Source organism: Colius striatus, chromosome 3 (assembly GCF_028858725.1).
Source record: "Colius striatus isolate bColStr4 chromosome 3, bColStr4.1.hap1, whole genome shotgun sequence".
Classification (NCBI taxonomy): Eukaryota; Metazoa; Chordata; class Aves; order Coliiformes; family Coliidae; genus Colius; species Colius striatus.
The window spans coordinates 22,994,292-23,010,186 of record NC_084761.1 but is presented as its reverse complement, the minus strand read 5'-3'; the positions used below and the strand labels follow the sequence as shown (position 1 = coordinate 23,010,186).

The window sequence follows — 15,895 nt, the reverse complement described above, 5'->3', positions numbered from 1 at the left end:
AGAGTTCAGTGCAGGGCCACCAAGATGATGGAATGGAGCATCTCCCTTATGATGAAAGCCTGAGGGAGCTGGGGCTCTTTAGCTTGGAGGAGACTGAGGAGTGACCTCATTAATATTGACAAATATGTAAAGGATGAGTGTCAGGAGGATGGGGCCAGCCTCTTCTCAGTGATATCCAATGATAGGACAAGGGGCAATGGGTACAAGTTGGAACACAAGAGGTTCCAAAGAAACATATGGAAAAACTTCTTCACTGTCAGGGTGAGGGAGCACTGGAACAGGCTGCCCAGATGGGTTGTGGAGACTCTTTCTCTGGAGACATTCCAAATCCACATGGACAAGTTCCTCTGTGACCTCCTCTAGGAGGTCCTGCTCTGGCAGGGGAGTTGGACTGGATGGTCTTTCGATCCCTTCCAACCCTTAATATTCTGTGATTCTGAAATTCTGTGACTTACTTGACGTTGAATGTGTTTTATTTGTGCTCTAACATCTTAATTCAGTATTATACTCTGGGGAACACAGCTTGATGCTGATGCCATTTTCTTTTGCATTTCTCATTTTGAGCTGCATGTAGAGATGACATTCAGTGACAGTTTCTGCAAGGAAAGCTGCAATAATTATTAGAAAGTATGATCACATTCATCCTTCACATGATGTGGTATTTCATCATTAATTTTTAAAATATGGGTAAGATAGGCTGGATATAAGGAAGAATTTCTTTAATGAAAGGATTGTCAGGCACTTGTATGGGATGCTCAGGTTGGTGGCGGAGTCACCAGCCCTGGAGATGTTTAAGAGACAGTTGGATGTTGCACTTATGGAAATGGTTTAGTGGTTGATAGGGCTGGGACAAAGGCTGGACTCGATGATCCTAAAGGTCTCTTCCAGCTGAAACAATTCTATGATTCTATGAGTCTAAGAAGCCAATAGTATCTTCAAGATGGGACAGAACGTCATTATACCTGAGAAGAGCAGTCAAGGTTGCTTTAAGATCCCAACAAAATTCTGTTCATTATCACAACATTTATCACAACAAAAATTCTGTTCATTAAGAACTGTTGGCTACTCCCGACTTTATCATTTTAGAAAAAAAGCTAAAACAGATGACACTTTCTGGAAACCTGCACTGAAATCCCACCACAGTCACCAATTTCTCCACGAAAGAGAGTATGAGGCTTGAGATTGACATTGCTCACTGGGGGAAAAGTTTTCACGAAAGGAATATCCTTCTCTTGAGTATGGCAGATTAAAGTCAAGCTTAATAAACACAAGACAGTGCACCCGAAACAGTATTTCATGGACATTATCGCATGCAGCTATAAATGTATATAAACAAAAATTTTATTGGCTCTCGTATTTACACTGTATGCATAATCTTTGGTTTGCAGGAGCTCAAGTACACAGTCTGCTGAACACAGGCGAGAAATACAGGTGTTACAGCTGGCAACTAGATAAAAGGCTTCATTCTGTTTTACTCGGATATATCCACACCTCATAATGATGCTCTATAAAATGAGGACTTAAAATTGCAGCCTGCCTCAAACAGCTGTTTCACAAAATATATGTAGAAATCGCATATCTGAAGGGTTTTGTATACATACAACTGATTGCTAATTAGGAATCTAATTGCCTTGATTTCAGTGCTGATATGTATACCTCTGTATCTGGGGCTTAGTAAAATCAACAGTTGTCAAAGGATTCCTCTTTATATGAATTGCTTGTGAATCGGGAGACTGCCTTTAACAAGAGCCTTCCAAATTATTAGATTTTATGTGTCACTGAGATATATAATTTCTACTGTTTCATGCCTAGTTGGTGAAAGGAAGAGATTCTCTCACATTTCATAAATGTTATTGCCCTCACTGGTGTGGACCTTGCAGGAAGCAGAGGAGGTTTCGCCTGGCAAAATTCTTGTTCACGCACACCCAAGTGATGGGCCCCATAGCCAACCATCCAAAGCCCCATTCCCACAAACCTTGCTGCCAAATCTCTTCTCAAGCACTCATTATTTCCTTACCTCAGAGAAGCAAGATTCAGAGATTTTAACTCTGGTAAAGTTGCAGACGACCCAGAAGTTTGTTATCCCAATGTCTTATTTACGGAAATATGGATGGTATGCTTTAGAACCTAGCTAAGGAAATGGCCAATGACATTTAATTTTTATTATCGGTTGTATTTTACTTAATCGTATTTTGTGGATTTGTGGGTTTTTTTTCTATCAGAGGATTGCAAAATGCTTTAAAGACAGTAGTGGATTAAGCCTTGGATTAAATTTTGCAAACTGATAATGTCTCGAGTATTATTCTCCTTGTTTATAGACAATACAATTGATACATAAAAAGGTAAACAAATTGTACAAGCAGAAGTTTCTGATTGTGTATATTCCCAAAATAAAACAATCCAAGTTCTCATTGCCATCCTTTAATCGCAAGATGTCCTTTCTTCTTGCTTTTGTGTATCCTTATCTGACAAAAACAAGTAGAGTATGTTTAATACAAAGCCTATAGCTCTTTAGTTTGTCCCTTGATTTGTTTGTTCATTGATTATCTTCTGTGCTCATTTGTGAGCACATGTGCAAAGTATTGTACAGATAGGGTGAAAACTATCATTGACAGTAAAAAAGGTATCTGTGATCTGATATGAAGAAGTGATATACAGAAAACGAACAAATTGATTCAGATATACACAAACAAAACAAACAAATCAATTCAGAGCTTGTCTAGTAGCACTCCTTGTCTTCAATCTTCTATTCATAAACCAACTACAGATGCACATTAGCACTTCCTCTGCCTAGAACTTTTCAGCTGCCCAAACCACAAAGGAACCACGAGCTTTTAATATACCAAGGAAGTACTGAGAATATGAAGACAAGTGAACAAAGTATCTACATGTGATGACAACTCTAATTTGTCTCACTGTTAATGTCTGTAGTTAATGTTAGGAAGAAATATGCCCAGTAGAGATTGTCTCTCAAAATGTTCTGTAATGGTCTACAGCATGGCAAGGAAGCACACTGTAGAGATGAAAGCAGCAATAGCAAATACCAGCACAGCCCCTATATCTCAATAACAATCACCTGATTTGCTGATCTGCCTTGTCTGGCTAGAGATCTTTTAATTGGATTTTTAAGGTTTAGAATTGAACCAAAAATAATGGAAGGATGAAATATTTATTAAATAAAAATAATCCAGAAATGTGACCCTTGAGAGCAAAAATCATGTGTTGGTAATGGATAAAATATAACACAATGTTTGTGGGTGCTGACAAGCAAGAAAGAAAGCAAATTCATTTACCAAATAAAAGAAAGTTTACTAACTATTTTAAACTGTCAGAGTAACATATAATCTCTTATAGGAAATCTCGTTTGTGTGCAGCAATATTAGAAACATATCCTAGTACTGAAAATATGCAAAGCTAATATCAGTCTTTTAACTTTGGAAGGTAACATCTTTAAAAGAACTGTGTCTACCACCTACTGTTGGACCAAGTCAAAAGGTTTATCAACTTTATCTGGGGATGTATTGTCGACTTTTTTCATTTCATAAATAATAAAAGTCTTTATATCAAAAGGAATGCTGCAGTTCATCTGACTTTGTGAAAGATCTACAGTGGACATAAGATTTAACAAATTAAAAGGTTGCTTTTGTATTTTTTCCCTAACAATGGTCAATATTAGATGTTTCTGTAAGACATATCATCTTTAAGAGCCAGAACACCAGTTGTGTAATAAAATTTTAGGTTTAGTTTCATTTTATTTCTTACTGCATTTTAACAAGGACATGTAATATTTGATGCAATCAAAAACTCTTGGGTTTTTTTTTTTGTCAAGCAGATCCTGCTAATATAAACGTTCAATCTTCCAGATGTTGTAAGACTATTCAAATTCCAACATCTGCTCACAGAAAATCTATTATAAGAATGGAAACTTAACGTGTTGACAATATGCCTCTTTCTGGAAAGCAGTGCTCATTCTGCATTACCTGCTCTTTCATTACCTGCAGAGGGGTTTTGTGCAAATGCAGAATAAGTACACAGAGCACATGCTGACTCATGGCAAACACGGTTCATTTCTGTACAAATAAGAAGGTCAAAAGAGGTTAGCAGTTTCAAGTAAATCTTCACTTGCTTGAACAAAGATGATAATTGAGAGAGATAAGCAGCCTTGTAAGATTGCTTCAGCCTTTCAGATCAGCCATAGAAATACCTGACCCACACCTGTGCTCTGGGGAAGGTAACTTTGGAGGATGCACAGATAATCCAGACTGCATTGGCAAGACTACAGAGTTTTCAGTTTCCAATTCCCATTCCTATGGCTTGGGTGCATCAGCATGAGTACGAGGCAGCAACTCCCTGGGCTCTGCCACCTGAAGAGGCTGGCACTGGCCTGATGTGCTGGTCACATGCAGACATCAGAGAGAGGGTTATTTCGAACTATTAATAATCTGATCCACATACCATATGCTTATTGGTGCCTGAAGGACATGAGGTGGGGTCCTGGAGAGTATCCTCTAGTCCAATCTGGCCCTTAAAAAAAGGCAGGTTGCACTCTCCCAGGCAGCTCCGTGATGCAAAACACCGCATGGAAAGTAGTGACAACTTGGGGAATTTTCTGCCAAAAATGCAACAACAGTTTTAATCATCTTCTCCCTCTCTCACAGGTTACAACAGTGATTCTCCTTTAATGTTGAACTCATCCAAGACACTGCTACAGCTTTAGCTTTTGCTGGCATTTAAATTAGAATTAAAATGAATCAGGAATAAAAATTTAACCCACCCAAAATTATTGAGTCTGGGTTGCCAACTTAAGCATGCAAAGAAACGTAATGCTGCATTTCTCACTGCCAATAAATGTCGGAAGATTCCAAAACCAGGCAAACATATGCACAAAGTTTTTGAACAAATTTCAAAATTTAAAAAAAAAAAGTCAATGGTAGTCTTGAATTTAAAAATAAGCCAATAAAATCTTGTAGGAAATTGTTCCTTAAAATATATAAGAAAATATACTTACTACAGCTATCTCCCGTTTTGACCAAAAGTTTAAGTTCAAATGTATACGCCTCCTTTAGCATGTTAGTCATCAATCGTTAATAACACAATGAGAAGAAAACAGGGAATAGAGCAACAGAAATCACTAAAATAGGACATATAATATTTAGTTTAGCTAAGTAAACTGAAAATGGAACTGATCAAAGAGAACTTGATTATTTGTTAGTTGTTTCTTCTTAAACTCATATTGGGTCTCTGAATGACTGACATATATTTGTGTGATGAACTATGTAGTTTGCTGGTTTTATTCAGAAGCTAATTACCTTTTTATATTGAGAATTTATGAAAAGCTGCCTTATTTTATTTGTGAGTGGCAGATTACCATTTCACCAATCTGTTACTATGGCAATATCGGCAGCAAATAGTAAGTAGATAAACAGAACTTTACATGTATTCATCCAGATACCTACTTTTGGACATATCATTCAGAGCAGTGTTATCTAGCTCGGGATAGATTTGCCTTATATTACGTGTCTCTATACTCCCTAACACAAGTTTGGTGAAGGTTTTAGATTTCAAAGTATTACAGTATATTTAAGTTAACACGCTATATTTGACAGTGCGAGCATCAGACTACTCAAGCAGAGTAATAAACTGCCAGATTTTTCAGGTAATTTAATACTTCACATTACAGAGCTATTCCTCATTTCACCCTTAAACTGACTCATGCCCTTCAGGTAGATAACAACAATAATAATCAGAAATTACATTTTGCTCTCAGTAAATTACAAAGTAGTGAGTTTGTGTTTCTTTTTTCAAGATCAGACAGTAACCTAAGATCGTTAATAAGGGAAAGGTAATTTTAAGTGTTTGCATTATGTGATCTGTGAACAAGTGTTCCCTACAAATTTAACTGAATTTTTGTCAATGAACCAAACACCTTTCTTTGCAAAGTACTTGAAGATGTCCAGAAGGACCTGCTGTTCCTGGGAATAAAGTATGCAATAGTTCCTGGATGATGTGGGCAAGAGGAAGGACAAAAAAAACCTAACTAAAAATCATTGTCTTACATTTTAACATTTCCCTCTGAATGTCAGTTTTAAATGAACAGAAAAAAAGCTGATGTATCCTGTAATACTAGGAGTAAAATTAATTCAGTAAACATCTGGAGTGTGGGAAGGGATTCAGTGAGAGCTACAGCAGCAGGACACACCCTGCAACATAAAAATGCCATAGAAGAGTTTAAAAGGGCTTTACTGGACCCACTGCAAATGAGCCTTGGGAGAAGCAGAGCAAAACCTTTCCTTCTGCCAGGAGCTGGTGACAAGTGCTGGCTGTGTATCTGAATAGTCACTCAGACTAACAAAACTAATTACCTCATTTTCACATATATAGCTTACACTTCAAAAATATAGCTTACACTCTCTTTTAAATATACCCTGATCTGTAGATGTCGTTATCAGGCCTCATTATCAGAATGGGTTTTCACGCTAAGTCAGGAAGGGGAGCAGAACAAAGGCAGGAGAGCATCAGGAGTGGAGTGAACATGCCCAGCACACTCACAGTTAAGCTTCTTCCTTAATTCCTTCTGCCAGCACATCAACTACCTCATTGTGTTATAGGAAGATACTTTCAAGATAACCTATGGATTATAGTCATGAAAATGCACATATTTCCTTTTAGAAACTGAGCTGAATGAATATTTATGAAGTGAAAAAATGTCCATCAAAATCCAGGTTTTTTTACTATTACCTTAATGCCATAGAAAAAAATATAAGCAGATTCAGAAGCAATGAGAGATAGATATTTATTTATTTTGAAAATCAAAAAGGAACTTTGATCTTATTCCAGAAATAGGAAACAAAATAAAACCCCACATATGTCACTGCAAAAATTTTTTCCCCATCTTTTTACTACTCTAATGTTGTTTGATAGCTTAGTAAATAAGCAGCATCAGCTTATAGGATTACTTTTAAAACAAACAGGTAGGATGCATATTAAAATACATACGATAGGTAATGAACCAGCAGGCAAATCTATTCCATGGAACAAGAACACAATGTAATCCAAAAGGATTATTTATCGCTCTACAGTTATCAAACTGTAATTCCAATTCCCTTCTTCTCTCCCCCATTTTTAGCTTGTGCTACATACAAATAGATACAAGTCTGTTCAAGGACAAAAGCTTCTGTAATGCTGCTGTCTGCAGGAAAAAAATAAGCTTTGAATAATTACATGTTCTTTTTCTATTCCTAAATATATTTCTCCTTCTGCTGTGTTGCAGGAGCACGGCATCCCGACTGGCATGGGGTATGCAGTGGCTCCACACCACTCTGGAGTCTACCCAGTTCACATCCAGCTGTACGAGGCCTGGAAGAAGGTCTGGCATATCCGAGTGACCAGCACAGAAGAATACCCACACCTGAAGCCTGCACGGTACAGAAGGGGCTTCATCCACAATGGCATCATGGTACACTGCATTTCCATGCTTCATAGCAATAGTATTTTAAATGGCTCAAAAGTATGCTATTTTTACCAAATGCTTCAAGTTTTACAGCAATCATTAAAATTCTCTGTTTGAGGATTTGTAAAGATGCCAAAATAGCACATTTGTTATGTAGCCAGTTTAAAAAAACAGTCACACAAACTCAGGCAACTGCAAATGTAATCCTCCAAAACTAAATGTACTTGTAGCCACATCAACTATCAACTGAGCTATAAATGCACACTTGGAAATTCATTAAACTGCCTAAGACGTACATTTCAAGCTCTGGTCCATCTTAAAGTATGAAAGGATTAGAAATCCACCACCTGGGAATGTGAGCAGGTGTAAGTAATCTCCTACAGCAAGTAGGACACTCTCTGAAGCTGAGGATTCATTCCAAGCTTTACTTCTGAAACTCCCAGAGTCAGGGACTAGACAACACACTCAGTTTTTCTGGAGCATGCATTTGTGCAAGGAGAAAGAAGGTTTCTCGCTTCATGCAGGGCAGAAAATGTATTTGGCCTGTCTTACCAGCCAACTGCAACTCTATAGATTGGTTAAACACAAAAATTGGATAACTGGAGAAATATTTCAAGGGTAGGTCATAGGATGTTTTAAAGTCCAAACTGACCTGAATATTGCCTATGCATATAAAGTCTCAATTTTGATCCCCTAAACAAGTAAAAATTAAAATCTTAATCGAAACCAAGAAATTCTTGCACAGAGGTCAATTACTATTGGAATAGACACAAATTCAGCAATGTATTTACATATGTATTCAAATGCTCTGCTGAAAGTAGATTTTACTTGTTGTTTTAACTCCTGGATTCTCCTAGAGAAGATGGCTGCCCATGGCTTAGACATACCCAGTGTTCATTGGGTGGAACTGTCTGGATGGCTGGGCCCAGAGAGTTGTGGTGAATGGAGTTAAATCCAGTTGGTGGCCAGTCACCAGTGGTGTTCCCCAGGGCTCAGTGCTGGGACCTGTTCTCTTTAACATCTTTATCTATGATCTGGATGACGTGATTGAGTGCACCCTCAGTATGTTTGCAAATGACACGAAGCTGGGTGGGTATGTAGATCTGCTGGAGGGTAGGAAAGCTCCTCAGAGTGACCTGGACAGGCTGGAATGATTTGCCAAGGCCTATTATATGAGGTTTAACAAGACCAACACCAACCTGCTCACATTGAGGTGCTGGAGTGTGTCCAGAGACAGGCACTGGAGCTGGTGAAGGGTCTGGAGAACAAGTCTGATGAAGAGCAACTGAGAGAACTAGGAGTGTTTAGCATGGAGAAGAGCAAGCTGAGGACAGACATAATCACTCTCTATAACTACCTATATTGAGGTGGAGGTCAGTCTCTTCTCCCAGGTAACAAATTATAGGATAAGAGAAAATGGCCTCTAGTTGTACCAGGAGAGGTTTATATTGAAGATTGGGAAGAACTTTTTCACTGAGAGGGTTGTTAGACACTGGCACAGGCTGCCCAGAGAGGTGTTGGAGTCCCCATAGTTGGAGATACTGATGAAGTGCTAAGGTTTGATGGTTAATCTTAAATGAGTGGTTGGACTTAAAGGTCTTTTCCAATCAGAACAGTTCTACGATTCTATGATTCAATGAACTGAGTAGAAAAGCTAAAACACTGACTGAAAGGAAACAAAAGACCTTCCCTAGGTGAATGATGTCTCTATATAGATTAGGCAATACCCCTAAGCCCTGACATTTGTTACTTTACCAGAGCCCTTTGCTAGCACCTAGTTACTGATGTAACTAAACATCAAGTCCTCCAAGAGGAGTTTCCCCCACCTGCTAGCTAGTTTGTTTCTGATATGTAAACTCTTGTTTTTTATGGGATGGGAACTGACCTCAGATTGTTGCAAAGCATCCCACCAATCCCATACAGATTCCAAGAACAGGAAGAAGGGGCTCATAGGGTTTTCAGGACTGAGGAAAGTATGAAGCAACAGGTCTTTTACGGTCTGCAGCCTTGAAGAGAAATTCAGTTCAGTGTCTCAAGAACAGTAATTGCTTGAGACAGGAGTAATGGCCAGGGAGCACTATTTATCTGCTAATAAACTAACCTTACTAAGGGAAGAGAGGTTTGGCTTTGTGTTCTTCCTCTTCCAAATGCCAGGAAACAAACACTTATTATGACTATATGAACTGAATAAAACTGCATGAAAGCTCACCACGTGTTGTAGCTTTTCAGAGCTGGCATCTGGAAATCTCCAGAGAACCACGCTTGCTTACCATGAGAGTACAGAAGGCACAAAGAACAAAAATAAACACACCAGAGCACAGAGGCAGAAAGGGTTGCAGTTAGTTTCTTTGAGTCCCTGGAGGGGTTTGGGTGGCTGTGTCAGGGTGTTTGCAGAAAGAAGTTTGTCACAACGTTGTTGTTATTTTTGTTCTCAGGTGCTCCCTCGACAGACCTGTGGCCTTTTCACTCATACTATTTTTTACAAAGAGTATCCAGGGGGTCCTCAGGAGCTGGACAAAAGTATCCAAGGAGGCGAGCTCTTCCTCACCATTCTCCTGAATCCTGTAGGTATCTTCTTTTGCTATTTTTCAGATGCGCTGTCAGGGAGGAGGAAGGAAGTAAAGGAGATCAGTTTTTATTGATCTTGCTTGCTCAGAAGTAACAAGCAAATTCAGAAGAAAGGAACAAAATGTCTTTTGCTAATTTTTAACTAGAGCTTTCTGCAACATTACTGGAAAATGCATTCATTTCAGCTCCATATCGTTTTCCATACTGAAGCTGGGTCTCCATAACAGAAGAGTATTCTGACTTGTCTACCAGACTAAAATAAACTAGTAAGGGTAGAGAAAATTGTGTGATCTTATTCCACTTTTCCTTTTTTTCCCAAAAGCTTGGCTCCTGAGGTACTCTTGATTATCTCGATGGAAGCTCCAGGGCTCATTCCCCCACTTCTGGCTCTTAAAAAATAGCTTTTGTGCAGCTAAAAAAATATCACAAGCAGTATATACTGATCTAATGAACACTTTTGATTTGCTCAGTGCTGCATTTCTTTTTTTGTCAACATTACATGAACCATAAGCTATATGTATGTGTGCACATATAAACAACCTACATATGTATAAACATAGACATATATGGTTTAACCTAAAGTGCCACAGACTATAGGGATGACTTGCAGAGATATCATGCAAATTTGTCTCATGACTAATAAAGCAGTCTGAACTACAGTGAGCTAATATAAACATGCACACAAACAACAACATGATGTAGGTGGATGCATAGATATGATTGGGCTTACCAAGGATCAAGGAAGAAAGATGTAAGACTGCAAATGGTGTGTTTTGAAGTCACAGTTCTTCTACCTGTGAGCAATATTCTGGTGCCATTTAAGACATCAGCCTAGAGGTGGAAGGGAGCAGGACAAAAACAAAAAGATTGTACATCTATTATTTTCTTGCCATTGCCTTCCCTTCTTCCTGTTACACTTAAACAAGCTATATTACTCACAAGATAAATGCCTTGTCTCTCTATGTGGCCTAATTTTCAGTGGTTTTAAATTGCAGACTTCTCCACAGACTTAAAGAAACATCGGGGGGAAATAACTCAAATCTAGGTCGCTTTTATTTAGAGACCTAAATATAGTTTTTAGTATTATAGAATTAGGTGAAAATTTTGGCTAGGGAGCTAAGTTGGTCCCTAAGTTCAGTGGACTTCAAGAAATGTGACATTTCTATTAGGAATTATTCTGTATCATACATATGACATTGAATTCGAGACTAAAAAATATCCCTATTATTTATCCTATCTTTCCACTAACTGCACTTCTTTCAGACTGGCTATTCTTTCTATAGTTTCCATAAGAGTAACTTGGCTCATCACTGCCTTGGAATGCTGTTGGAATGTATTCTTAACTATCATTCTTTTTACAAAGTCTGAAGACTTCCTCAGATTAGGCAGTGTCTGTAGCACAGTATGTTCTTACTCCACTAGAGATGCTTAGAATAGCCCTAATTCCTCAGTCCATCACCACATCCAGGACTGTAAACATGCTCCAGTCAGACTAACTTCCTTTCCTACAACTCTCCTTGTCCCTGATTTCAGGTTTTCCTTCTTTCTTGACAGGAAAATAAGCAAGAAGGCACAAGCTCATGGCTGATTGTTAGAAATTTCAGCCTTTGGATCTTTTAAATGACAGCATCTAAATGTTCTTTCTGAATGCAGGCTGAGACTATATGGAAAGGTGGCTCTTTGATTACTCAAAAAAGTATTTTAAAGGCTCTTATTGAACTCTGAGCAAAATCAGATAGGCCTATGGCACCATTTATTACATCCTCCATAATTCATTAGCCTGGGTTCTTCAGGTCTCTCCCAAGCACAACCAACCTCAGAGGTGCCGGAGCAGTTTCCTTCTGGGAGCTCTAACCCCTTCAGTTGCTTATGCCAGCTTTACAGATTTCCCCCCACCAGGTCCCAGTGCTTCCCCCAGAAAGGGGCCAGATTCCTCCCTAGACAGGTGCTACAGCACAGATAAATGCTCTGAGCATGACAAAGAGTACTCAATAGAGGCATTTCTACTGTCTGCCTTTTAGGTTTCAGGAGTGATGTAGCAGAGACAGGACTTTTCCAAGAAAGACAGTATGTAATGGCAGGAAAAGCATTCCAGGTTAAATCATACATCTGTCATTTTCATGATGGAGCTGGAAGGCCATCTTCCAAAGAAAAGGAGAGGTAGGAAAACTTTCTTTGGTTTTCCTCAATACATCAAGTCATTGTTTTGACCAAGATATGCCCAAATAATTTGAATGCAATATATATGTTATTGGGTGGTATTTGAAAAGAACAGCTTTTCTAAGCTGTTAATGTTTGATTCTCCTCTCCCATTGTTATGATTTTTTACATTTACCTCATGAAAATTGATATTTTAGTGAGCTAAGCAATACAAGAGAAATACTGACACGCAATTCCCTAACTCTGAGTTAAGTATGAATCTATTCCAGTGTAAGTGCTTATTCAGACAGGAAGAAATATAATTTAATCATGTGTGAGCTGAAGCAAGATATACTACAAAACCTCACCATCATTCAAGTCAGGTTGGCACACTACCCTATGAAATATGCACCCACTGACAACAGTAAAAGCAGAAGCTAGCCTTATCTCAGACAGAAGCTGGTGTGTGTAGGAAAGGAAATAATCTGTATTCATACACTCTTCTTTTTTTAAATACCAAGTTTAGACAGCACATAAATGAACAAATGTGAAGACCTTTCTTTTATTTGCTGTAAGCGAAGGTGTCGTGTTTGAGTGGTTAATTTGGAAAAGTTTACAGATTAGTATCTAAAATCTATGTTATCTTCTAAAAAGGGAAGTCACAAATTGAAAAGGCCAATTGTAAACTCACTTGAATAAAACAATATGCTCTGTGACATATTCTCCATTCTGACAGCAGTGCTGTCATGGTTTTGCCCAGCCAGCAATGAAGCACCACGACAGTCTCTCGCTCAGTGCCGCCCATCCACCCCCACTCTTATTAGGATGGCAGAGGCCTCAGTGAAATGTGAGGAAAAAAAGATAGCTAAGGATATTGTGGATTGAGACAAGGGCAGGGAGGGCTCCCTGCCAATTATGGCTCCAGGCAAAACAGACTCCACTACTCAACTTAGAAAGAAAAGTAAGGAAAGTTTATTCTACTATATACAAGAAACAGAACAGAACAAAAAAGCAAAAATGGGGCAGGATAAGAAAAATACAACCAGCACTTTAAGATCTCTCTTCCTCATACCTCCTTTCTCCCCTGGCCCAGCTCACTGCTTCTCATATCTCTGCCTCCTCCCCCTTCAACAGCTCAGGGGGCAGGAGGTTTCAGGGAATGGGGGAGGTGGTTATTCACTTCTTTCTTCTCACAGGAGGATGACTCCTCACATTCTTCCCCTGCTGCAATACCTGGTCCCTCACATGGGACACAGCCTCCTCTGGGCATGGTCACTACTCCTGACTCAAGGTCTTTTACAAACTGCAAAGAATCTCAGCTTCACCAGGCCTCTGCTTCAGCACATCTCCTCCTCTCCTCCTTCACTGACCTTGGAGTCTGCATGGTTGCTTGTCTCTCTTCCAACTCCTTGCACCACCACCAGCCAGAGAAAAAGGAAGAACAAGAAGGAATAGGAAGCATCCTCCTCTTCTGGCTTCTTCTTAAAAACTGATCATGGAGGTGTTTAATTAGCTCAGCTCCAGAAGTGGGTCTGAGTCAGAGCTAGGGACAGTCTTTAGTAACTTCTTACAGGAGCTATCCATACAGCCCATTACCAGAAACAGCTCCACACAAAATCATGACAACTGCATACCAGAATAGCAACAAGAGACTTCCCGTCTTATATCCTAGAAGCTTTTCATACACTGGCTAGACTCTTTCCCAGTGTGGAGGAGATGCACTGAAATAGAGTACCTCCTATTAATTCTGCTGCCACGCAGTTGCACAAGTTCCCTGCTCACACAGCTCTGGTCTCAAGCAGGTGTACACAACTTCCACCAGCAATTAGAGTGAGCCAGGAGCATATAGCATACAGGGAAAGGGGAAACCCTCTGCAGGGTGAAGATGGTATCAAACCATTCCTGCTTGCAGAAAGAGAACACATGCACTCTCATAATGCTGCCAGGTTACCATGACAACCAAAGATACATGCAAATTCTGTGTTATTACCACAAAGGTCATATTCCAGTGTCCAAGATTGGGTTGGAAATCTCCTTATGCAGCTAGGTACCTCCCCTGTGGTGTGCAGTGTCATTCACTATCCCTGCCTGATTTGAAAACCACAAGAGCAGCAACAACAAAAAAGATGATATCTGCTCTCTCAGACACTCTTCTACCAACTCAAACAGATGATCATTTTGTTATTACTTTGTAAGATGCCTTCTTGATGATGAAGTAGGCTAGAAGTTAGAAGAGAGTTTACAAACAATTCTATCTGTGGCCATTGTCCATCTGTCTCATTTCTGTGCGATGGTTTTTGTTTCAGCTTCTACATTGTTATGTTTCTGTAGATGAGCCTAAGAACAGTTGGGCAACAATTTCAAGTTAGATGTGATATAACAATCTTTTGACTTTAGATACCTGAAAACCTAGGTGCATTACTTATAAACAAACCAATCCATAAATAACTGCTAATACACTTTTCATTATACCAAAAATGAAGCAAGCTGTGAAGTTCAGTGACATCTTCCCAAAGCAACTATTGTAAAGGCTGGTCTCACACATTGCACAAGTTTCCATTTGCTTTCAGCTTCTCTCTTGGAGGCAGCTACCTAGATTCCTCCAAATCAAAACCACGGACCTCAGTTTTGAAAATGATTTACTTTAGGAACTGTTCCCGAAAGCCAGTCCAGACAGGGATGCATTGTTTTCAGCTCCCTGCAGACCTCCAACACCATTCCCAATAGGCTTTCAATCTTCATACTTTCCCATTCTTTCGCTTTATGCCTTTGGGTGTGCAACACTACCAGTGTCATGAATCCCTCTAAAACAGTTCTCACATTATTTCAGACACTTAAATAGATGATAAAAATAAGTTATATTTGAGCCATATATGCAGAGACTCTATGTGACAGGAGCAATCTGGGCATGAGCTTATTCCATAGGTGGATACAGAGGAGCACACTATACATATCCTCACCTACACACAAAGCATTGTTCCTGTAAAGCATCTGCTACTGCCACATTGAAGTTATCAAAGCTTGTGAAGCACTAAAACCAAAAACCTTCTCTCACTTTCATTTTGCCTGGTTGAAGAGATATACAAGTGAAGCTATTGCTTATTAAGAAGCAAACTAGCAACACTAGCTAAAAAAGTTTAATGAGGTGCTGCACAGTTTGGCCCTTCTTTTCCTTCATTGTCCAGCATCATCATCTTCACTCGATTCACCAGCTTCCTTGCTTCATCTTACTAGTCCGACAGCTGCTCGTTTACAACAATCACTACCACATATACTGACTAGTTAGGGAGGACAAGAGTACAGTGGGAATAGTTTTGTTCATGTCCACAATTACTTCGAGGCAAGGCTTCCAGAACTGAAAAGCCATACTTTACTCTCCAGTAAACAGAATTATTTCAGGTTTCCAACACACTCTTCAAAAAAGGCTTTTCAGATTGTTTCAAATTTTAGAAATAATCACAATAACTTAATTAAAATCAGCACACCACCACCTTCTGCTGCGGATTACAGCTATTTAGCTGTCTAAAACCAAACTAAATTCAGCTATTTCTAGTCTCCGAGCTTAAAATGTCAGGGGTGAAGAAACAGAAACCTGACAGTCTGCAAATAAGTTGTGACACAAGCAGTTCTGAAGAGATGCAGATGTGCAATAAGTGGATGAATAAACTTAGCAACAGAACCAAAGTCAACATCAATTCCAACTTCCAGGAGGAAGTTAAATTGTATAGCCACCAACGT

General features: G+C 39.2%; 1 protein-coding gene across 1 annotated transcript in view; it reads left to right on the top strand.

The window, feature by feature from the left end:
• The window catches only part of LOC104554788 (bifunctional heparan sulfate N-deacetylase/N-sulfotransferase 4), an 83,411-nt gene that overhangs the window by 37,621 nt on the left and 29,895 nt on the right, over nt 1-15,895 (top strand). The window contains exons 4-5 of the mRNA XM_061992858.1: nt 7,271-7,456; nt 9,886-10,014. Coding sequence (XP_061848842.1) covers nt 7,271-7,456; nt 9,886-10,014 — 315 coding nt within the window. The remainder of the gene's footprint in view (nt 1-7,270; nt 7,457-9,885; nt 10,015-15,895) is intronic.